Genomic DNA, 23453 nt, shown 5'->3' on the forward strand with positions numbered 1-23453 from the left:
AGTTTGACAGAAAAGTGACACTTTACATGGCAAAAAATAGAGCCTTACTTTTGAGATACTTGAGATTGAAACTGAATCTTATGATGCGGTGATCTTGAATCACTACTTCATAAGGTTCAGTTTCATATAAAATTTTTTGCAATTTGTTATTCTTTTGCAATTATTTCTTATAAGATTTTACATCTTTTAGCGGGGAATGTTTGTTATCATGTATATATTATAAATATCTACACGATAACGAACATTCCTCGCTAAATTGCTGAGAAACTCAGATTTATATAGATCACTAGTGTCCCCTAGGCACTGATTCTGGTTCAGTACCTAGGAGGCTCTAGTTCTCTAACGAACTGATAAAATGTTTTTAAATTTTTGGATATTGCTACCTGTGAAGCACTGACTTCAAGTCAGTACCTCACAGGTAGCAATTACATTGAAAGATGGGAGAAACTTTGTCCGAATGTTAAACTATTCGGACAAAGTTTCTCCCATTTTGCGAAGGAATTGGAGGCTATGAGATACTGATGCAATGTCAGTAACTCATGGCTTCCAATTCCTTCCTAAAACTCATAAAAGTGGACATTACATGCATATAAAATTTGACATGTAAAGTCCACTTTTTGTTAGCGGGGATTAGACTCCGTCAAATCCCATTTTTCGTTTACGAGAAAAATACCATCTCCTTCCAAAAGCGTAAGAACCGATAACATTTACAAAATATTAAATTTATTTTGTAAATTTTCCAAAAGCCTTAGTACCAATGTAATATAAATGCTCCAAAAATACCATCCCTCCTTCAAAAGCGTAAGAACCGATAACATTTACAAAATATTAAATTTATTTTGTAAATTTCCAAAAGCCTTAGTACCAATGTAATATAAATGCTCCAAAAATACCATCCCTCCTTCCAAAAGCGTAAGAACCGATAACATTTACAAAATATTAAATTTATTTTGTAAATTTTCCAAAAGCCTTAGTACCAATGTAATATAAATGCTCCAAAAATACCATCCCTCCTTCCAAAAGCGTAAGAACCGATAACATTTACAAAATATTAAATTTATTTTGTAAATTTTCCAAAAGCCTTAAGTTAGTATGGGTTAGTCGTGTACGGAGGCACTGCGCACCTACTTACCCATTATATGTAAATTTGACACTTTACAAAACCGCTAACATATATTTTACAACACAAACGACAACACTAACTTAACCTTAAATATTTACAAAGCATCAACCATTTCACCTCACTAACGACTTCGCTAACGAACTCACTAATGAAAAAATAAACGTTCTCATAAATTTTCTTCTATATCTTCATCGTCAATGTTAACCCTATTATAGTCATACTTGAAGTCATAAAGTTTCTCAAGTTTTGAAATGCATAGTCTTGTTAACTTACCTTCATCATCATAAGTTTTTATAAAACTACCATGACAATCTTTATACACAGTCAATGTATAGTCAACTGGTTTAGGATGAAGTGTAAAGAACATGTTATACTCAGGAAGGAAGAATAAATGTTTAAATGTATGTTTGTTATACTGTGGAATTTGTATGAGTTGCTTTTGTTCTGTCATTTATATAAAAATAAAATAAAAAATAAACTTAAAAATTAATGATATCACCACTCCCACACGTATGAAAACATAGCACAAAAATAAATTTAGGTGAAGTGGTGAGATCTCACCTCTTTTTTTCACCTCTTTTTTCACCCTGTTGAATTCATTGCTTTATAACTCTCTTCCTTTCTCCAACTCTTCTAGCTTCTTCCTAAGTTTAGCAATGTTGTCCTCATGAAGTTTAATCTTTCTCAAAATTCCTTCTTTATCTAATGGTTGCTTTATCTTTCTAAACTGAACTCTACCATCCTTCATAGTATGAATGTAAAAACCTTCTGGAATAGTTCCTGATTTAATGTATTCTACCAAAAACTTTTGTTTCATTGCTTCAGTGACTTTATTTGTCATTTCAATCAAATAAAAATTTTAATATTAAATAAAAATAACGTTATTTTTTCAATAAGGAAACGCAGGAGTTTTACGATTTATTTGAGGAGTAGGTTCTGGTTTAAATGTTGGAGTCAGTTTAGGAGTTGACTTTTGAACAGGAGTTTGTACTTCCATAGGTTCAGGAGTCATTGAAGGTTTTGCTTGTGAAGGCGTTGGTTTTGGCGAAGGTGTTGGAGTTTGTTTAACTTCAGCTACTTCAGTATTATTTACAACATTTGCTTTATTTCTTTTCAACATCATAACTGCTCCTGCTGTAGCTAGCAAACCTAGTGGGAGACCATATTTTATATAAGGACTTGACCAAATGCTATTTTTGACAGGAGCTGGTGGAACACCTAACCTTGGTGAGACTGCTCTTTGCCATTGTGCAGCTCGTAAGAAATATTCAATAGGTGCTCCATAATCGTTTGGTAAAGTTTGTTTCATAGATGGTGAAGGTTCACGAGAGTTTGATGAAGAACTCATTTATAAGCTTTAAAAATAAACGTTCATCCTTTATTCCTCACCGTCGTCCGTAGCTAAGTTATAGTCATCTAATCTTATTATTGGGATTCCATTAGCACGCACCTGAATGGCAAAGCAACAATCCTCATAAATCCAATAAGTGGCTTTGGTACATTTTCAGTTGCTAGTTCAATAGGTCCTTTAACAGACAATTTGTATGTTATTGGAGCAGTAGATGTTTGACCTTGCTGGAAGCAAAAGTCCACTTCTGTTGGAAAACCACATAAGAAATGTGTGTTGTCATAGCTATCCCATTTATGTTCCACACTACCATCATCCACCAATGACCTCATAACATCTTCATTAAATCCTATCATATCATTGTTTGTATTGCAGGCGTTCGCAACCATTTCATAAAATACAGGTCCATATGATTTTTCAGGTTCTGCAGGCATATTTCCATAAGCTCCCATGGAAAGCTGAAGATATTTAAACTTAGGGTTCTCAAAATTAACATAATAGTTGTCTTTCTTTCTAAATAGTGCCCAAATACTTTTAACATTAATAGGTGTATAAGCTGCTGTAAATGTTGCACTTGAACTATCTGTATTCTTTGAGAATGAACCGTCCATAGGAATCCAATCCATAACTTTAACAGGAAAACATAAAGCCTCGTTTGTATAATGTTCTACAAGTTCTGTATAAATGTTAGGGTCTAAAGAGAATGACTTTGGATGAATGAAACATTCATTAAAATCCATCTTTGTTCGAAATAGTTGCTGGTTTACAGTTGTAATAGTAACTGTTCCACTAGCTTCTACTGCCTTCGTTATCATAGTGAATGGTTCATTCCATGGAACAAATTTATTTGTCGGTGGATTTGAATCTGAAGCAAATGCAACTTTAAGAGTTGGATTGAAAGCAATGATATCATTTACAGATATAGATGTGCATTGTAAGGCGTCGCTACTGAACTTTACTTTAAGCTGAATGTTTCCTGCAAAAGCTGGAATAAATCGAATAGCTTCTAATGGAAGGAATCTTCTAACAGGAATTCTTAAACGAAGCTTAAAATCAAATGATTTTCCTGCTGTAATTGGACCACTAACAATTTGTCCTGTTCTGCATGTTCCCGAATGACTCCATACATCTTCATGTCGAGTCTTTGAGAAAACATCTACTTTCTTTATTTGTTCGGTAGTTTGTGAGTTTGAAGTTATATATGCTTCTTCTCTTGCGTTGTCTTGAGAATATACGATACGACCATTTGCAAGGATTTGATATCCAGCAACTTCATAGAAAGCGTCATCGAAACCAATCCAAAATCCTGGTGGGTTTGTTTTATTGGAACCTGAACCAATTTCTTTATCTACAATAAATTGACCTTCCATTTTATACGTAATGAATGTATTGTAAAGGTCCAACATATTTTCACCAGGAGGTGAGAGATTGAATGTTACCCATGTGTTATCTTTAGCAGTTCCAGGTTGTGATGGAATCTTTGCGTCAGAATATTTTCTATTAGTGTCACCAATTTGAACTGCATTGTCTATGATATCGAAATATGAGCGAATCTGATGAATATGCTCTGCTGGAGTAAATTCGTTTAACTGTTCGTTCTGCATGTATTTACTTCAGATAAAAATATCTATTTACTTCATTATTCTCACTCTTCTTCTTGGCATTCGTGGTGGAAGTTGTTTCTTGATATTTTCAATGAACTGTACATTCTCTTTTGTCTCAACTTCTTTCACTGGCGGGTCAGGATTCTTTGACTCGGTTTGTTTTTCAATGAAATTCACGAACTTTGCAATAAGCTCTTGGTTCGTTATTGAAAGTACATCTGGCTTTTTTTCTTCTGGTTCTATTGACTTTTCAGTTTGAACAGAAGGTTTTATATGGGCTTCGTGGACTTCACCCTTACCATACACCTTAATGTTGTCGCTTTCTGCATTCGCTAATGGAACCTTTCTTTTTCTTACGTATATTTTACCATCTTTACTCTGACTTACGTAATAGAAAGGATGTTGTATTCCTCTTGCGTCATTTAATATAATAGACTCTCGCTCTGATTTTGACAAGCTCATTTTACATCGGTTAAAGTTTTAATTTTGTTTTTTATCTGCAGTCAAATGACTCAGACAAGCCCTACGGACAAGACCCAGGGGTCATAGATGTTGAAGCATTGAAGAAAGAAATTCGTGAGCAAATTTTATCCGAACTGAAGGAACAAAAACAAAAACAAAAGCCAGAGAGACCAAAGAGAAAACTTAGTGAAAAACAACTTGCTGCATTAGCTGCTGGAAGACAAAAGAACCCACGTTTGCTGGCGAAGAAAGCTAGAGAAGAAGCTGAAGCAAAAGCTAAAGAAGCTGAAGCAAAGAAAGAGTAAATGGTTTATTTTTATCCGAATTAAATGTATAGACAAATACCTTTATCTGTTGCGTTCAGTAGTGAAAACCCTGACGTCAAAATAAAGGGGAACAGAGTAACGTTTAAGTTTCCAACAGACTGGATTGTGAACATAAATGAAGAGAAGTACATTGGCATAACATCTATGTATATAACACATGCTTTCAGAAAGGTTGACTTTATACTTCAAGTCGAGATAGAAAATGACGAACAATCTTTAAGCGCCCAAAACATTCACATATACAAATACTTCAATGACAGTACGACGTTAGAAGACTGTATAATTACATTTTACGAAAATTTTCAAAAGAAGTTTAACATTGAAGGACAAACTTTACAGCCTTTACGTGAGTTTCTTGCACAACTGAAAGAAGAAGGAATTGTAGAAAGATTAATAGCTTTTCATTACGAGTTTGTAGCAAATGCTGATGGAACTCATGACTGTCAATTCATTGTATTCTCACCATTCAATGAAGTAGCTAAAAAGAAAAAAATCCATTAAGTATAAGATTTCAAATCTCTGAACCAAGTGATGATTTCAAGAATGTTTTCAATTATGATGCAATGCTTCCGAGGAAAAATGAATTTTCCGAAATTAGATTTCCAGGTATTTGGGATAGAAAGCAAGCTATATTATATTCAAACTTAAGTAAGGGAGTTGAAAATGAGTTCATTGGTCATACAAGAACTTCACCACTTCCTAACCCTAAATACTATAAATTAACTGGCTTCAATCGTGAGTTTTGGATAGACATGTTCTCCACTCATGACCATAACTGCCCAGTGTTCTTACCTCCAGACCATAAGGACTGTCTCTACATTGAAGCACAACTCTTAAACTCTACCATCGCAGTATTGTAAATGACCACATGGGCTTCGCCCTTGCCGCTAGTTTTATTTTTATCACGAATGACCTCATTGCTGACAAAAATAAATGACCTCAGAACTTCAACTTACGAATAAAGCTTGTTTTAGTCGTTATTGAGAAGTTAAACTTTTCAGCAAAGCAAGGACTAGAAGACTTACATAAGTCAAATCCAATCTCTTGACCGTCATAAAGTGCTTTGTAAAGTTTCATTAAACTGAACTCAGAGTCTTTGTCATATGTTCCTTGCGGAACCATTAAACCTTTATCTTCATCATAGAAACACTGAACAGAGTCAGGAAACATTTCATTAGCGGTTAAAGCAATAACATCTTGCTTCACGCCTTTCATTCTGCAGTGAAATGCAACTTCATTTAAATCATTCGTGAGTAAGTCTATGTAAGTCTTCTTTCCACAAAATATTGACTTGTATGCTAAACTTTGTTTATCTTTTGTGATTTCTGCAAAGTCGCTATGAAATTGACCAAGGTTTTTACCAATGAGAACTCTTCCATAACGTTTCTCAAACTCTTCAGCTAAACGAGGGATATTTTCATTGTAGAGATGCATACTGTCCGTATCGCTATAAAAGATGTTCATTCCTAAGTCCTCAGCAGTACAGAATACTTCACACATTATTCTCTTCGACATAGACAGAATGTTAACACCAAGTGGACAGAAGTTAAAGTGTCTGCAAATGCTTTTCGTTAGCTTGAAAATAGTTTTATCTGAACCATCCAAACCTTCGAACTTCACTATATGGTTGTAGTTTCTGATGGCATATCTTATAGCATCTTTGTCATTTACTATGGTTATTTTTGACTCAATAGGAGATATAATAGTTTTGCCATAAATACTGTTCAGAATGAGCTTTATATTTTCTTGCAAAGGATTTCCTTCTTTCTTATACTTTAACCTTAACTCAAACAACTTCTTTAATTCATCTCTTATTCTAATATCTCTGTTTCCATCGTAATAGTATCCTTGCAACACTTCACATTTGACACCTTGATATTTTATGAGGTCTTGTAATGTTATATTATCATAAGACGAAATGGTGGAAGTGAACTCAAAATAAGAGTAATTAGGTTATTTTGCCGACCAAATATATTTACAAGGCAAAATATCATATTACATGTCAACCTATTATCAGTATGTTTTGATAAAAAAAATTTATCAAATATCATATTAAAATTAACATCTATATCTATATCAATATCTACACTATAAATTTTTTTATTCAATATCATAGATTTCAAAAATTTATTTCAATTTTAAATTAATTTATGGTTTTCATCAAAATTGTTTTTTATTAAAAAGCATGTTTCACAATTTTTACGGTTTCTTTCAAAAGTTATAAAAAGAGAGTCAATAAGAAATTTCAACGCTTCAAGAAGGAATCAAAGAAATTGACGAAGTTCCAGAATTTTATTCAACAATTCTTAATCAATTAACAAAAACTATACCAAAACTTATCTTACCATCCAAATCAAATCACATTACATACGGAATAAACATTTAATCTTTTACCATTAAAATTATATTTATACGTTATTTAATTTTTTTACGTCTAAGTTGAATAGGATAATAGCCGAAGATATAAAGTAACTATAGTTTACAAGCTAAGGAACAAATCAGCATTGAAACTAAAAAATAACGTATTTGAATAATTTCGTAAAAAATTAGAATTACTCGATATTAAGCATATTGCTTTTCTATCATATATGCTTATATTCTACAATATTGTTTCCAAACATCGGGCAACATCATACGTATAATACAACTTTTTCGTACTTCTTTATCGAATTTAAATAGAACTAAGTTTTTATTTTAAATAAAAGAGAAATAATTCTAATCTATAATCTCATTATTAATTTATTCTCATTTTAATATTTCATCGATTTTTTATTATCGATATTCAATATAAATGAATTCATATTATAATAGTATCTAGTATAACTAGGTATTCTATCACAGTATTTCTTCAATTTATTATAATATTTCAGCATTTTTTAGTTTCAATGCTGATTTGTTCCTTAGCTTGTAAACTATAGTTACTTTATATCTTCGGCTATTATCCTATTCAACTTAGACGTAAAAAAATTAAATAACGTATAAATATAATTTTAATGGTAAAAGATTAAATGTTTATTCCGTATGTAATGTGATTTGATTTGGATGGTAAGATAAGTTTCGGTATAGTTTTTGTTAATTGATTAAGAATTGTTGAATAAAATTCTGGAACTTCGTCAATTTCTTTGATTCCCTCTTCCTCGCAATACAACTCCATATCATTAACTTGTATTTAAAGGCTTCCATATACAAAACTATATATAATGTTTGAAAGTTAAATCCAATCTTTTTCTATTTCTAAAAAAATTGAGACCTAAACACGAGATAGCTTTCAGAAAATTTTCAGGGACATTTTTAATCATTTTTTTATTTATTGTAATATCTTTGTTATTAAATTTGAATTGTTTAATATTTGAATGTAAAGAATTGAATAGTAATAATTTTAGTTTTAATACATAGCTAATTGCTAAGCAAAATAATTAATTTATTGTAATTTTGACATGTAAACTAAAGGGGAATTTAGCCGGCCAAATAGATGTCACTTTTTGACTTCACCTCACTTCCACCATTTCGTCTTATGACAATATGGTCAACATACATTAAACAGCAAGTGTTTGAACTTCTGGGAACGTTAAGTTCTGGATTTAGTTCAGGGTCACAAACTATTAAAGGAAAGTGTCTATGTATTCAAATCTCTGTTATCTTAATGAGAACAAAGAAGCCAGACACAAACTTTTCACCAATGGGTTCCTTTTGGTCGTCATCGAATAAATGTCTCATGAGATACTCTGTGCTTAACATTTCTTTCTTCATAACCTTTGGAATACCTTCTAAAGTATAAAGTCTTGCTATAGCGGATGGATATAATGAAACAGCGTCGAAGTCAGCAATGAGTTTCTTTTCGCTCTTTTGTTTAATGTTATCTGACAGCATACATCTTCCACCTTGAATGCAGCGTGAAATAAATTCTCTTGGTTTATTTGAGAGGTCATATAAATTTCCATTCGGGAAGTACACTCTGTTCTCAAACAATTTGTTAGCAATAGAACAAATACTAACGTAGTCATAAACGTTTAAATCAAACTCTTTCAATATGTCATTGCGGAACTTAACAAAACCTTCTCTTAAAATTCTTACATCTTGTTTGCAATAAAATGTGCTATACTTTTCTAAGTCGAAGTGGTTCTCATCTATTCTGCAACCTTTGATGGAATCTATGTTTTTCATGAATGTATCTGCATCCCGGATAAACTTACATGCTTCAGAAATGACACCAGTTCTGTTGTCATTTGCTAACAAAACACTGCTGTAGTAGTTGTATGGAAATACTTCTTTCGGTCCTGTTTGTAAGTTAAACATAGCAGGAAATAGTTTAAGCTTCTTATTTATAACACTGTAAGAGTCTTTTATAATAATTGCCCTTCCTTTATATAAGCCAGTTATTTGCATTGTTCGTGAACCTTTAATGATGGGAGTTCCTTTCACTTCTGTCATGTGTCTTAAGATGAAGTTTATATCATAACTGAGGTTATGGAAATATATTAAACTCTTGTCAGGAAGTCGCTCCAAAAATTCTGTTGCACAGTTCTGACCCCAAATGCTTTCACTCACTGAACCATCTTCACTGTCATAACAGATGTTAAAAGCTTTATGAAAGCCATCGTACTGCACTCAAAGTCAGCAAAGAAAACGTGCTCAGGAATGAACTTGCACTTATTTTTATTTACTTCTTTTGACTCGGCTTTCTTCTTCAGTTGTACACAATACTTTGGAGCATATGTCAAATCTTTAAATGGTGCAAGGTTCTGTTTATATAAGTCAGTCGTATATGTGAAAAGTTCTCCATAAGAAATAGGTTCGAAATATTTGCACTCCCACAATGTTTTCATAACATCCCATAACGGTGTTGTTCTATCATAACGAACTACATATTTATTTCTCTCTTTGTATAAATCTTCATTTGTTTCTCAATGTTCATTCCACCACACTCCTTCAAGATTTCTATATAGTTGCGAATGAAATATGTTGTCATTGGTAATCTTTCATTTAGCATGTAGTGGTCTTCAACAAGAAGTAAGTCAATAGTTCGAACAGTTTCACATTCTTTTGGTATGTATCTCTTTATTTCATTATGTCTTGAGTCATTGAATAACCAATGGTAACATTAAATGCTATACCTGTTGCGTCAGAAATTTCTTGTACTTTACTTTGAGGAAAGTCTCTAACACGAATGACTTCTCTCATGTGGTCAATAGTCTCTCCATCTACTCCAGCCTGAATGCAAGCATAAACGAAACAATTGTCTTCTGTCATAAGTGTTGCAGTTCTTTTGTTCAGTTCATTGAAGATTTGGTAGCGTTCAAGATTTATAGGTAATGTGCAAAGATACTTCCAGAACTGACCGCTTCTCTTCTTATAAAACTTCTTTTCACCATTATCTTTCCAAAAGCTTTCTATAAGTGCTGGGTTTCCTGTTTGCTTAAGAGCTTCCAAAATGGCTTTCTGGTCATTTGTCAGTGTGCTTTCATCTCTATATGGTCTCTTTTTTGGTTTGCCTTTCTTTACATCTGACATCGTTAAGCCTTCATATTCTGTTAAATCATACATCTTTATTTCAGTAAGATTCTTTATGTTTGTCAAGAAGAAGTCATAGTGCATTTCAACAATACCTGCAGCATTTGCTTCTATCTCTGATATAAAGTTCTCCTTCAAGAGCTGATGTAGTAATGTTCCAATATTATTGAGGTTTAACGTAGAACATTCATACTTTCCACCAAGTTTATAACATACCATCCATCTCTGTTGTGAGTTTATTTTAATTTTCTCTAAGAGTCTCATGAAAACCTTACCGAAATGTTTGTGTAAGTAGTCTCTGTTTGGTTCATCTAAAGCTTCGATGTTAAAGTCAATGAGTCTATTGCCTGACTTCACATTTCTCTTCCTATTCTCTTCATCTTTCTTTAACCATCTCTCACCTTCTTTTGGTTTGTCGTCAATGGAACGAATGACATCGTTAGCTTTGCGAACTTGTTCTATAGCGCTCTTAAACATCTCTCTTCTCTGTTGTTTCAGTGTGTCGTCTCTTCTTCTTGTTTCACCAACGTTTGCATTTGTTATGTCAAACATTTCTCTTCTTACTTCATGAGGTACTGAACGTCTATGATATAAGTCAATAGCAACGTCATTTAAAGGAAATGCTCTTGCATGGACTTCGTCCTCGCCGCGTTGCGGCTTTATGAACTCATGAATTCTATCATAACTTATTGCACCATTATAGTCTTTAATGAAGTCAGCGAGTGCTTTTTTGTTTGTTGCGTAATTTTGCTACTTCTATGTTAGCTTCTGTAAGAAGTTGTTTTATTTCCGAGTGTTCTAACTTAGACAACTTCCGATACATCTTTAGTAGGAAATAAAAAAATATTTTTTGAAAAAATTAGATTAGATTTTTTTAAGTTATTTTTCAAAATAATTTAATATTTTTATTTTAATGAAACACATGCAAGATTGCAAGTTCTTTTCATACAATGCTCTCGCTACTGCCATCAAGAATGAGTTCAATAATGCTTCAAATGTTAATGTTATCTTTAACAAGAAGTTTGTGAAAGAATCTAAGTTTGGTCAGTATGTCAGACCATTAGCTATCGTCATTGACCGCAAACGTTATACTTCACAAGAGTTAGCAGTAGTTTTGAAACAAAAGAGTTTCTTCGTGAATGTCAAAGATACTCATTATACTGTATAAAGAACTCTAATTGACTTCTTCAGTATTGCTTTAAATCTTTCCGAACAGAAAGAATATAAGAAGGGTGAAACAAATGTGAAATATTATCCTTCATCTCTGAAGACAATAACGAACAAAGATGTTATACAGAAATTCTTACCAAAGGTTGAAGAAGCTTCTATTGACATTGACGAAGGAAGTGAAATGGTTGAAGAAATAGACCCTGAAGCTATTTAAGCAAAAATATATTTTTGGTTAGTCTTCATATCGATATTTTACAACAATTCCCCAATGTATAAACTTTTCATACGCTTTTTCATAAGCTTTATATACCTTCAGAAATTTTGCATAATCTTTAGAAGCATTTAGATATTGTTTAAATGCTTTGTATGTCTTCAGAAATTTTGCATAATCTTTTACATGTTGTTCGTTCTCTTCTTCTGTCATGAGTTCCGAATATTCTAAATTCATGTTCTTTCATATGAGATAAAATTTTATAAAAAAAATAAAATTAGCTTAGATTTTTTTATTCTTCCTCTTTGAAGTTATCGAAATATTCTGTTATTTTTTCCTTCAGTAATGTTAAGTCTTCTTTGAATGTAAGTATTGTGCAACCTTTGATGTCATAGTGTGTTTGAGGAAGAGTATTTTTGACAATTTCCTTTATTTGCTCATTCGGTGTCATTGAAATCGGTAAGTTTTCACGATAGAACCAGTTTCTGTCAGATTTATATATTTTAGCTAAGTCATAAAAGCTCTTGTTGTTTCTTCTGACTAAATGCAACATAACCACATCTTTATCTTCTTCTTTCTCCAACTCTTCAGTATATATCATATACTTATAACTCTTTTCCTTTCCTTTTGGTACCGAACGCGGTATTCTTTTCTGTATGCTTTTGTCTTTGGATTCAATGACTTCATCTTTTGCTTGAAGTTTCTTTTCCATCTCTCCACGTTCTGCTTTATATAGTTCATCTAACATCATGAAAATATAACAAGCATAACGAGGTGAAGCCCACATTGCTACAGCGTTTACTAAAAGTCTATGAACATAATAACCTTTCAAACCAGGAGCCAAATTCTTGCGATTTTCGTACGGAATCTCTTCTCTCGGTTTTCCGAGGGAAGCAATCATATGAGGAAATTCTTCTAAAAGTTCTTTTGTCTGTTGGTTTTCAAACCAATGATATGCTTGCTTTGTAGAACGAAGAGCATTCATTATACTTTGCATTTGGTACATGTCATCTTTGACCGAACGAATGAGCGAAGTTGTTTGTTATACTGTATGTATTCGTATTCTTCATTTATAGCTTCATGGACTATAACTGTTGTTGTGTTCTCTGATGTTGTCATTACTGTCTTTACATACAAAATAAAAAAATAAATAAAAATAAAACTAACTTTATTTTCTGACTTTCACAAAAGACCAAAAATAAACGCTTTACATGTATTTTTCAGCAACTTCGTCAAATAATTTTATAGCTTTATCTATCTCATCTACTTCAAACGTTTCTTTACCTTTCGTGGGAGCACCATACATTTTCTCAAAAACTTCAAGCAGTTCTGTTTCAGCAGCTCTCATATCATTAACAAACACAACCTTGACTCTATTGACTGTACTGTCATATCTTTGAGTTATATTATATGTCCTTCCTATCTTATATCTTTTTGTGTTGAAGTCCTTCGGTTTCTGAACGATGTAAAGTAAGCCTTCACTGCAACGTTCCGTATCGAATGAACCATATGTTATGAAGTTATATCCAACAACTGGGTCTAACCATAACAAAACTATTGGTATAAGACTTTTGTCTATAAGATATGCTCTTGTTCCATGAAATGCTACTGATATCATAAGCTCAGGATTTCTTGTCAAAATTTTCTGAGTTGAAGCATTTCTAACCCAGTCGTTTGTTTTCTTTCCAGATGGAGATATAATGTCTGACAAAGAATATTTGTTGTATTTCTTTGAGTATCTTACGTTTAAATCACCTATTCTAACCACTTTGGTGTCATTGTCTATCTTTCTAACTGTTTCAAACTCAATGTTTGTCATTACTGTCTTTACATACAAAATAACTAATGAAATTCATTATTTTTGTGCTGAATTCATTAAAAATAATGTTGAGGTGAAGAGGTGAGATCTCACCTTTTTTTCACCTAATTTTTCACCTCTTTTTTCACAAGCGTTTTACATGAATTGTACGATGTATATTTGAAATCCTAAACAATTTCGTAGCTTCTATTTCTTCTAGTATCAAAAGTTTTAACAATGCCGAAGGTTTCTTTATATTTCTTCTTGACGTCAGATAGAAGGAAATCTTCTGCTGTTGGATAGTTTTTATTAAGAAATGTCAACATATCCATTTTATCTTCTGCTGGCTTTTCTGCTTCTTTCTTTAAGTCTGCATAGTCGTTTCGCATTCTTTCTATCTCTTTGACTGAGTAGTTATATTTTCTTATTGCTGCTTTACATTTTGAACATTGCGGCATCGTTTTTGCGTTATACATTGAAATAAAACCAGCTAGAACAACTAAGGCGTCAATGGTTTTCTTTAACTCAAAAGCTGCTGGTTTTATCTGTTCATTCCATACCTTACCTCTTCTATCTTTATCTCTTATCTGCCATACACATTTTGCAACTAATGAAACAAAGTTATCGTATGTCTTAAATTCTTCGGATTTGTAAAGGTCAGAAATATTTTTATAAACCATGTCGCAATCTTTGTCCATAACTTTATGGTTGCAATGAAAACCAAGGAATTCATAATTTACTTTACGTATGAATTTCTTAATTTCTACTGAGTCAGTTGCTTTGACTTCAATTTCGTCGAATTCAGGAATAGTTAGTTTTTGCTGCTGAATTTCAGGTAGTTTAGGCAAATGGTCGATGAGGTCCTCCATTTCATAAAGATACTGTTCATTTGTTTCATCTTTCGCACTACAGTCTAAATTACATGTTAAAAGTTCTTGCTTTATCTTCTGGATTTCTGTTTCAAAAGTATATGAAGAAGGAATAAAGCTTTTCATCTCTACCAACATTGACGTAGGATTCATGACTAGCGAGTTTGGTGCTGTAGTTGTGGACAGAGTCCCGCCGTTCGTGGCTTGAATTGTTGTTGTGCCGATTGTTGAAATCATATCTTTTATACAAAATAAAAAATATAGAAAAGAAACAATCGAATTTCTTCTTTCGCATGGTGCAAGCATTAATGGAAAAGGTCCCTATGGAATAACCGCTCTTCAAACACCATAAATAATTTTAAAACTAACTTTATTTTTCTATCTTAAGGAAATTCATGAAAATTCAACAGGGTGAGAAAACGGGTGAGATCTCACCTCTTCACCTAAAATATATTTTTGGTGTAAATTTATGACAAAAATAAATGGTACCATTAATGATATCATGACTGTTCTCATTCATGTCTGATTTACATCTAATGAAAAAGTTTAGAAGAATTTTCTTATTCTTTCTAGCTTATTTTTGTCTTTCCAGTACTCCCGCTCTAATAGTCCCAGATGTGTTGGCTTTGACTCTCTCAAGTTCTTAGATGGTATAACATCTTCAACGCCTCCTTCATATCTTACTTTATAAGTGTCATCGTTTATGTTGTAGCCAAGTATTTCAATAACCACTCCTCGCTTTGCTTCGTCAATGGTTTCAGCAAGTTTGCCATTACTACTTTCGACTAATTTGTGACGAGGGTAAAATGCTATGGAGTCGTCAGCAGCTTTTATAAGATATCCATTACCTTGCGTAGAGTCTACGATATAATAGTTTCTACTTAACCTTAAACGTTTCTTTGTCAACGGTTTGTCGTCAAGAACTACACGAACTTTTGTACCAGGAATGAGGGTAAATTGTGTTGAATTTCTGATATTTTGTGTTTGGCTTCGTTTCTTTTGTATATACTTTTCTTCTTGTTGTTGTGTCATTGAATTTGGTGTATGCCCTGTTGTAGAATGTGTTGAGGAATTGTAAACTTCGATGAAATGTTTCATTGTTTCTTCGGTAAAGTCTCGCTCTTGGTTTAAATCTCTGAGCGTTCTTATGAAGCGGTTTATGATGCCGAGTATGTTATGGTTATGGTCTTCAGTAGTGTAGTGAGTTATGTTATGCTTAATGAGAACATCTGTGATTTCATTGCTGAGGTATGCACTGTCTTGGTCTGATGTTAAAGTACTTGGGCTATGTTCTGCTACAAACTTTTGTAAAACTCTTAACACTTCACGAGTTCCTTTATTTTTCATTATATACGCAAAAGCTTTACGAGTGTTAACATTAATGAAGATGAGGAATGGTTTATGTCCTCCTTTTCTGCTTTGAATGAGAGTGTCAAATTGGTATGCGTCAGGAGTGTTGGAGTAAATTGGTAAAAAGTAGTCGTAAGGGTTTATTTTTGTTTGATGTACAACATTTTTGTCAAAGAACCTTTTCACTTCAGCTCTGTTAGTAAATCCCCAACTCTTTGCAGCTTCATTGAACTTCTTAAATGACCTCCATGGATGTTGTTCGAATACTTCTTTCAAGCTCATTTGTGTAAAGTTAAAGATTTTATTCTAGGCTCAAGCGAGTTCATTGAACTCTATACCATGCGTAAACTGTCATGTAAGGTGGCATGTATTCTTTACTTTGTCCCGTTGTTTGCGTATATCCTGAAACGAAATGTGTATGGTTTCCTTCTCCCTGAGTGTCACTCCAGTAACAATTTATAGCAAACTTAACCTCGTCTTTAACATCATATCCTTTACCTTTTGTCATTCCTGACCAATCCCAATATCTATGCTTATGCCAACCTGCTTGAGATGTACTTAAATCTATGTAGTGACTGTGTGCAGGTAAATTTTCACCTGAAATCGTTTTACTTCCACCTGTTTCCTTTGAAGAGTTTGCACAATACAAAAACCTGTCGACTATTTGTTCCCATGCACCAACACCAAACATTACTTGAGGACCTCTTGCATCCATAGATGTATAAATAGAACCTACTGGGTTCATTAAATCAAACATATGAGATATTATAGGATTGTCTCTTTTGAACTTAAAATATAGTGCAACTATTTCAGGTTTCTTCTGGTTTGTGTCAGAATATTTTTTATAATATAATCTTATGTTTTCAGGGTAGGTAAAATCTTGACTATAATATTTATTTCTGTCATCTGTATAATAATATACTATTCTCGTTTTTTCTATTGCATTATATCTTTTATATCTATAATAATATAAATATAATGTTAGCTTTTGTTCATCTACATGTGGTGTTCTGTCATCATCTCCATAGTCATAATAATGTGGTGCTGGAGCTGGGTCAGGCAATGTCATATCTGCCATTTCATAAACTCTTAAATATTTCTTTTGTTCGTCTCCATATAAGTTTAAGTAGCAGTTGTTGTCTAATGGAACTTTAACTTGTGTACCATCATTCTTTTTATAGCTTACATACATTTCATTGTTATTTTTCGGAATGAGTTTATGCCGTGTACCATTTTTAAGGACTGTACCAACTGCCATCTAAAATATTTATTTTCTTCATTGACAGAAAAGTCACCAACAATAGTTTCAATATTTTTTGTTGTTCTATCAAACTTTGGTATATTTCATTGAATATGTATTATCTGCTTTCTTTTCAAGGCTAACGTTTAAATCTGTTATTTCAGAAGATGTAGTGTATGTCCAACGTCACTTTTACTGTTTAAGGTTTCTTGTAAGTTTGTAATATCAGATATAGAATGTGTATGAGTCTTATCTGCTTTTGTCTCTAATGTTTCCTTAAGACTTGGTATTTGGTTAATATAATGTATATGAGTCTTTTTAGAATATTCGTTTTCAGCTCTTGTCACTTCACTTGACATTTTATTGTCAACATATGTTTTGTCTGCTAGTTCAGGATGAGTATGTTCTTTTGTTGCATAAGCATTGTTAGCTCTTTCTTCTTCTTTTGCTATTGCATCGTCTACATATTCTTTGTCAGCTTTGTTGTCAACATCTGCTTTCAGAAGAAGTTTATTTATATCGGAGATGTTGTGTTTATGAGATTTCAAAACTTTGTTCATTGCTTCGAGTTCAACTTTGTCAGCTTTACTTTTAATAACATCTTCAAAAGTTATTTTTGCTTTAACTCTCAATGTAAATCTTGGTTCAACTAATACACCGTTAACATTGAAAGTAGAGGCATAAATTTCACCGGTATAACCAAATGCTTCTGGTGCTTTAGCTACATCATACTGTACAGTACAGCTTATGTCATAACCTTTAGCACAAATGTATTTATATCTTCTTTCATTAACATTTTTTGTCTTCGCTTCATCACTTTGTGTTAAATATCCATGGTAGTCCGTTATAATCTGTTCGTCTGAAGTTATATAATGAACGTGGTTTTTATCTGCTTTTTGTGAAAGAAGTTCAACAACTTTTGCTTCACTTATGTTACCAGTGTCACTTTCATTTATTTTTGTCAGCATTGCGTTCAAAACTTCATAAAGACTAACTACTTCTTTTGGTTCTTGAAACAATGAGTCAAAAGTCTTTCTTAACATTACATCTTCAACTGTTATGACTGAGTCAATACCTTTCTCTTTTATTGTCTTAGCTAACTGACCTAAAACAACGAACATATAGTCTAAAATATTATCTTCAGTGTTAAACACTATACAGTTTTCACGAATTGTTGTGTTTGTTGCTGTTAAAACTTCTTTAAACTCAGGATATATATTCAGTAGATTTTCAACAATTGTTTGAACCACTTGTCCTCCTTCATCTAAATCTCTTGCTGCCATTAAAGGATGTAAATTAATTGGTTCAATAATTCCGAGACGAGGGTTGTAAGCAAGTCCGTCGAACATATTTTTACGTTTGAGTGCCCAGTTAGTTAGTTTCTTTGTATTATATGTTACTTTACCCCATAAATTTTTGAGACCGTCAAAGAAACTTCCTGTATTTCCATGTAATTTAGCAAACTCAACATAAAACTTCATGCTATCTATGCCACCAAGAAAAGCCCAGAGTGCATCTATCTCACTTTGCATGGTTATAAGAGATGCAGTTGTTACACCTGATGAAAATAAAGTAAACAACCACCCTAACCAACTCTTACCTGCTCCACTTTGTTCTACTTTCACAAAATCACTGATATGACTTTTTAAGTATTCTTTCGTAAGTAATGTGTCTCCAGGTGTAACGTCTCTAACGATATTATCTCCGTCAAAAGTCAATGTTCTAACTTGTGTCCGTGCAGCCTTTATTTTAAGGCATGCATAGTCTGGTGTTTGAGGAGCAGAAGGCTCGATGTATGTAATTTTAAAGAAATCGTCATAATTTTTCTTAAAGGTTTCATATGTTGTTTTGAATGTATTGAACCTCATTATTATATCAAGAAGTTTTGTCAATGAGTCAGCAATTGCTTCATCTACTGTTGACGTTTTGAGTTTTATTTCTGCTGAGTCGTTTATGAATGGTACTTGACATTGAGTTGTATATGGGTCAAATCCTGTAGGACCCAAATGAAGCAAGTAGTCTAAAATATCACGAACAGACTTTGAGACAGTTGTGTCGTTCTTCATGACGATTTCACCATTTACAATGAATGGCATAGTACATGAAGTTATTTGTGGGTCAAAACCAGAAGGATTGAAATGAAGCATATAGTTCAGCGCCTCATACACTGACTTATACACTGTTTCATTATTTTTTGACACAATTTCACCATTTACAATGAATGGCATTGTCGAAGGAGTTGTTTTTGTATCGAACCCTGAAGGATTGAAGTTAAGAATGCTTTCAAGAGCTTCATATACAGACCTATAAACAGTTGTGTCGTTCTTCATGACGATTTCACCATTTACAATGAATGGCATAGTACATGGAGTTAAAATAGGGTCAAACTTTTCATAGTCCTTCCATGTTATGTATTTCTCAGTATTTCCATCAGATAACAATATATTTGTCAGTAAGTGTGAGAGAGTATTGACCAAAATATAAACGTTTAGCTCTGTCAGCTTCATACGCATATGCAGCTATACTCATATTTTAATGAGAATAAAATGTTGTTCTATTTGCAAAGTACAGACCCAAACGAATACGGGACAGTAAAGCTACAAACAAACTTAGGTCTACAGAATGAGGCGCTTGCATTCAGAATGGTTGACTTCAATACTATCGCTTCATTCGTTATAACAGATGAAACAGATTTCATGGAGATTGAAATAGATGGAAAGAAGCACGAAATAAGATTTCACAATAATGTAGAATATAAGATGGAAACATTAGCTGGAGTGTTAAATGCTCTCATAAATACTACAATAAACAAGGATAACGAAGAAAACTTAATGAATGTTAAACTTATTGCAGGAGTTTTGAAGTTCAGTTATGCGAAGGAGTTTAAGATACAGAATGAGTCATAGAGTACAACTTCTTTTGGGTGCATACCATATGACATTTCCTTTGAAAAGTGTTGACAAAACGATTGAGATGAAATCTGTTCCATACGTATGTTATGGTAATTGTTTATACATTGAGTCTAAAATAGCTAATGTCACAGGCATTTCAGGAGTTAATAGTAAAGGTTCAGTAGAATATAAATCCTTCTGTTATGCAGTCAATTCAATGTTCATTCCAAACGTTCCTGTCATAGCAACTCATTTAGGTAAATGGGTTCGCATTAGTCCTCATAATTTGAAAGACATGCAATTCAGACTTGTTGACTTTCAAGGAGAGCCTGTAGAACTGAAGCACCAGTGCGAATGACTGTTGAAGTTGACTTTTTAGAAAATATTAAATGCAACAGCTTACAAGAGAACTCAGAGCTAAAAATATAAAGTATGAATGTTATGTATTAGGTCATGAACTTTGGTTGTTGCTGTTTGATGAAACAAATGAGTTAGTTATGTCAGTCAAGAGAACAGAAAAATATTGTGTTAGTGAAAACTGCACCAAGTCAATAAGATTAGGTTTGCATTATGAAGATGAGTTCGATACTGTTGAAGAAGTTTTGGATAGATATTACAAATTGCTTTAATTTACTAAAACATATTTCAAGCAAAGTTTATATTCTGTTGAAAGTTTTGTATACTCGTTCGAATATTTATACTTAAACTCAACTCCTGTAGTTCCTGGTGTTTCAATGATGCGGATGTTACCTATTTCATGAATGGTGGCGTTTGACCACAGCATTCGATTTCAGGGTCGAGATAGTCAATGACACATTGTTTCCCTGTTATTCGTGATATAACATTTTCAAGGTCCTCCTTTGTTAGAATTATTTGGTTCTTGCTTATAAGATTTACCAAAAGCTTCTTATCGTCTTTGAGTAAAATTGTTTGGTATAACTGAAGAAGGTAATGGTCTACGTTATCTGAAGGATTTGTTTGAACATTTGTGTAAGGATTGTCGTTGGCTTCTCTTGAAAGAATTTGGTCCAGTGGTGGATACTCTAACTTAACATCTGATGTAGCGTTAGCATTTGAAGCTGAGTTTAAATTCACGGATTTCAGCTCTGGTTCTGGTTCTTTCAAACACTCTGAACTATAGTTCTTTATGACAATATTGTTTGTCGTTCGTGAGTCAACATTTGATGTTGGTTCAATTGGAACATTAACGGCACCAGCTAAGATGGATTTGCTTCTCATTTCATATAGAATAAAAACCTTTTATATGTATGAAATGAACAATATACTCGACAAGGGTTTGAATGTAAAGCTAACGAATGAAAATATTGTTGAATTCACTGAGACAGGAGCTGTGTATAAAGATGTAGAACTACTGAACAAAAGAGCTAAGGGAAGAAGCAGGAACATGAACAAAGGGTGGAAGCCTATAAAAATTTATGTCAATGATGGCTCAGGAGGTTCAAACATAAAGTATGCAGAAAGTTATAGAGTTTATGCTCTCAAAGGTGAAAAGCCTTCATTTAAGAACAGCTATTCTAACGCATATCCTCAAAAGCTAACGGATGGGGAAGTGGATGATATGAATGACAGCAAAAATATTAACAGAAATGGCGACAGAGATGCATGGAATTTGTTTACCATCAGTCAATTGAAGGTTAAACTTTAAAACAATGTTGGTCGTTCCCATGGAATATTTTTGACTTTAATGGTATTAGTCATGATATGAATCTCAAGGTATGAACGAGGAGAGATGAGAGACTTATATGCTTCCCAAATTTCTTCAAAAGGTAATGTTATACCTGACTGTTTCCAAATGAGTTCAATATCATAACGTGAGAAACCTTGAAAGATAACGAAGTCAGTTATGAGACGTTTTATGTTTAAAGCAAGAAAACGCCATGTTTGCATAAGTATTGCTACAGTTAAGTGGTAATGTCTGACTTTAGTAATGATGTTAGCTAATGGTGAGTCTGGTTTTGACACTAAACCTTTTCCGGCGAAGTCGTCACAAACGAGCAGAGTGTTTGAAGGATACTTTTTGAAGGGGTATTTTGAAAGTTTTGATAGAATGTAGTTTGTAAGTCGTTTCATATCGTAAACTCCTGAGTATTGACGTAAGTGGTGTTTGTCAATAATTCTTTCCATCTCCTCAGAAGTCTTTTGCATTCCTGACTGTATGAACTCTACGATGGCATAATATTTCCTCTTACGTCGAATGTAACGTTGAAGAAATTCAATGAGTTCACTGTCTGGAACTTTAACGACAGAGGCTTGAACTTTTGACATAAATGTTTTCGCTGTTGAGTCCATAGAGTCTGAAGTTGCTGATATAATGATTTGGTCATAGTAAGAGTCGTTTCCTAAACGTTCTGTTATGAGTATATGACGAATGAGGTTAAATGTCTTACCTGAACCCATCTTTCCACAATAGAAATAAACACCATTTGAACAGAACTCATAGTCCTTACTGAAAGGAAGAATAAGAGAAGAGTTAAGTTTGTCTGTAGTTTCATTCATGTCTTCATCTACGTCATGTATTAAATGCTTCATTTTATCTCCATTAAAAATGCAAGTCAGAAATATTCAGAACATAGCACCGAGTCTAACTGACAAGAGTATAAAGATATACTATGAACACGTTATGATGAAACCTACCAAAATTCAAGAAAGTCAGTATACTTATGAATATCCAAGACACTGGGTAGAGTATGTAGGAGGTGAGAAAGCTATTGAAATCAGACAGGTTCGAAGTATTCCAGCAGGAAGAACAATATTATTGAAGAACTTTAATGTTTTGAGATATAATGATGAAACAAAGAAGCAAGATAGTTTCCCTGTTGCTGTGTATGTGAACTTAGATACAGGAGATGACATGAAAGTTTTTAACACAAAGCTTCAAACGGTAGTGAGAGAACAACTGACTGCGGAAGGGCATCCATTACCTTCAGAAGTTACCATAGCATATAATTTTGAAACAAACTCAATAGATTTTAAAGTCGTCTCTGCAAAGAAGTCAGGATTTACATTTAATGAAGCAGATGTCTATTCGAATGAAAACTTCAAAGCTATTGCATGGTTAGATAATGACGATTGCTTTAAGAAAATATTTAAATTCAGTGACTCAAAGATGTCAATAGATGACCTTCGTGGAATGTTACTATCGACGTTTACAGTTGAAGGTTCAGCAGGATTGCTTACAAGATTGTCAATTGGTGGTATTTGGTCTCGTGAGAACATTGTTATAAAATCCAGTATAAGTGAATTTGCTGAAGAATCTATATTATGTCTTTCAAACTACATGTATTCGCCGCCAAAGCATTATAGTATAACAAACTTTGTCAGTAAGTTTAACATAAGACTTGTCGAACCTTCTTCAATGAAAGATGTTGTGCTACCTAAAGATGGAAAGGATGGACTCATTATTGAGATGATTTTAATAGCATATTAAATGAGCTTGTTCTTGAAGGTCATTCATGATAACTGTTGTAGAAGATGTTAGCAATTGTTCAGACATTTTGAAGCGTATAGATGATATAAGAAAGAAGTTAGA

At 33.1% G+C, this 23453-nt stretch overlaps 12 protein-coding genes and 6 pseudogenes across 18 annotated transcripts, besides 7 other annotated features; 5 read left to right on the forward strand and 13 right to left on the reverse strand.

Annotated features, from left to right (window-relative positions):
• Positions 1–666: part of a mobile genetic element that runs on past the window's edge.
• Positions 667–1084: 418 nt separating this feature from the next.
• Positions 1085–1744: a terminal%2Cinverted (terminal inverted repeat of Maverick-1C transposon ID:TVAGG3_0099010).
• Positions 1085–23453: part of a mobile genetic element that runs on past the window's edge.
• TVAGG3_0099020 lies at positions 2549–4537 on the reverse strand (annotated as a pseudogene). Its single transcript has one exon. A coding segment is annotated over exon 1 (1989 nt).
• Positions 4579–4842, forward strand: TVAGG3_0099030 (uncharacterized protein; the record flags this gene model as incomplete). The annotated part of the gene is made up of 1 exon (XM_001288759.2): positions 4579–4842. A coding segment is annotated over one exon (264 nt), but the record flags the coding sequence as incomplete, so codon positions are not given.
• On the forward strand, positions 4867–5364 carry TVAGG3_0099040 (uncharacterized protein; the record flags this gene model as incomplete). The annotated part of the gene is made up of 1 exon (XM_051222733.1): positions 4867–5364. The coding sequence occupies one exon, from the start codon at positions 4867–4869 to the stop codon at positions 5362–5364; it is 498 nt and encodes a 165-aa protein (XP_051107719.1).
• Positions 5803–6078, reverse strand: TVAGG3_0099050 (organellar and viral DNA polymerase type B; the record flags this gene model as incomplete). The annotated part of the gene is made up of 1 exon (XM_051222734.1): positions 5803–6078. One exon carries the CDS (start codon positions 6076–6078, stop codon positions 5803–5805), a length of 276 nt encoding a protein of 91 aa, XP_051107720.1.
• Positions 7321–7349: a mobile genetic element.
• Positions 7321–7349: a terminal%2Cinverted (terminal inverted repeat of ISTv1 transposon ID:TVAGG3_0099060).
• Positions 7697–7746: a mobile genetic element.
• Positions 7697–7746: a terminal%2Cinverted (terminal inverted repeat of ISTv2 transposon ID:TVAGG3_0099070).
• Positions 8488–9012, reverse strand: TVAGG3_0099080 (organellar and viral DNA polymerase type B; the record flags this gene model as incomplete). The annotated part of the gene is made up of 1 exon (XM_001278739.2): positions 8488–9012. A coding segment is annotated over one exon (525 nt), but the record flags the coding sequence as incomplete, so codon positions are not given.
• Positions 10448–11197, reverse strand: TVAGG3_0099090 (annotated as a pseudogene). The gene has a single exon. A coding segment is annotated over exon 1 (750 nt).
• On the forward strand, positions 11288–11758 carry TVAGG3_0099100 (annotated as a pseudogene). The gene has a single exon. A coding segment is annotated over exon 1 (471 nt).
• Positions 12048–12761, reverse strand: TVAGG3_0099110 (uncharacterized protein; the record flags this gene model as incomplete). The annotated part of the gene is made up of 1 exon (XM_051222735.1): positions 12048–12761. The coding sequence occupies one exon, from the start codon at positions 12759–12761 to the stop codon at positions 12048–12050; it is 714 nt and encodes a 237-aa protein (XP_051107721.1).
• On the reverse strand, positions 12963–13373 carry TVAGG3_0099120 (organellar and viral DNA polymerase type B; the record flags this gene model as incomplete). The annotated part of the gene is made up of 1 exon (XM_051222736.1): positions 12963–13373. The coding sequence occupies one exon, from the start codon at positions 13371–13373 to the stop codon at positions 12963–12965; it is 411 nt and encodes a 136-aa protein (XP_051107722.1).
• TVAGG3_0099130 lies at positions 13699–14029 on the reverse strand (annotated as a pseudogene). The gene has a single exon. A coding segment is annotated over exon 1 (331 nt).
• Positions 14079–14659, reverse strand: TVAGG3_0099140 (organellar and viral DNA polymerase type B; the record flags this gene model as incomplete). The annotated part of the gene is made up of 1 exon (XM_051222737.1): positions 14079–14659. A coding segment is annotated over one exon (581 nt), but the record flags the coding sequence as incomplete, so codon positions are not given.
• Positions 15316–16054, reverse strand: TVAGG3_0099150 (integrase core domain containing protein family; the record flags this gene model as incomplete). The annotated part of the gene is made up of 1 exon (XM_051222738.1): positions 15316–16054. A coding segment is annotated over one exon (739 nt), but the record flags the coding sequence as incomplete, so codon positions are not given.
• Positions 16095–16850, reverse strand: TVAGG3_0099160 (phage tail repeat-like family; the record flags this gene model as incomplete). The annotated part of the gene is made up of 1 exon (XM_051222739.1): positions 16095–16850. One exon carries the CDS (start codon positions 16848–16850, stop codon positions 16095–16097), a length of 756 nt encoding a protein of 251 aa, XP_051107725.1.
• Positions 17857–19148, reverse strand: TVAGG3_0099170 (annotated as a pseudogene). Its single transcript has one exon. A coding segment is annotated over exon 1 (1292 nt).
• TVAGG3_0099180 lies at positions 20529–21142 on the reverse strand (annotated as a pseudogene). Its single transcript has one exon. A coding segment is annotated over exon 1 (614 nt).
• TVAGG3_0099190 (uncharacterized protein) lies at positions 21168–21569 on the forward strand (the record flags this gene model as incomplete). The annotated part of the gene is made up of 1 exon (XM_051222740.1): positions 21168–21569. The coding sequence occupies one exon, from the start codon at positions 21168–21170 to the stop codon at positions 21567–21569; it is 402 nt and encodes a 133-aa protein (XP_051107726.1).
• TVAGG3_0099200 (uncharacterized protein) lies at positions 21969–22420 on the reverse strand (the record flags this gene model as incomplete). Its single annotated transcript, XM_051222741.1, has 1 exon — positions 21969–22420. A coding segment is annotated over one exon (452 nt), but the record flags the coding sequence as incomplete, so codon positions are not given.
• TVAGG3_0099210 (uncharacterized protein) lies at positions 22470–23351 on the forward strand (the record flags this gene model as incomplete). Its single annotated transcript, XM_051222742.1, has 1 exon — positions 22470–23351. The coding sequence occupies one exon, from the start codon at positions 22470–22472 to the stop codon at positions 23349–23351; it is 882 nt and encodes a 293-aa protein (XP_051107728.1).

The sequence above is a fragment of the Trichomonas vaginalis genome, chromosome IV, assembly GCF_026262505.1.
Source record: "Trichomonas vaginalis G3 chromosome IV, whole genome shotgun sequence".
Taxonomy (NCBI): Eukaryota; Parabasalia; order Trichomonadida; family Trichomonadidae; genus Trichomonas; species Trichomonas vaginalis.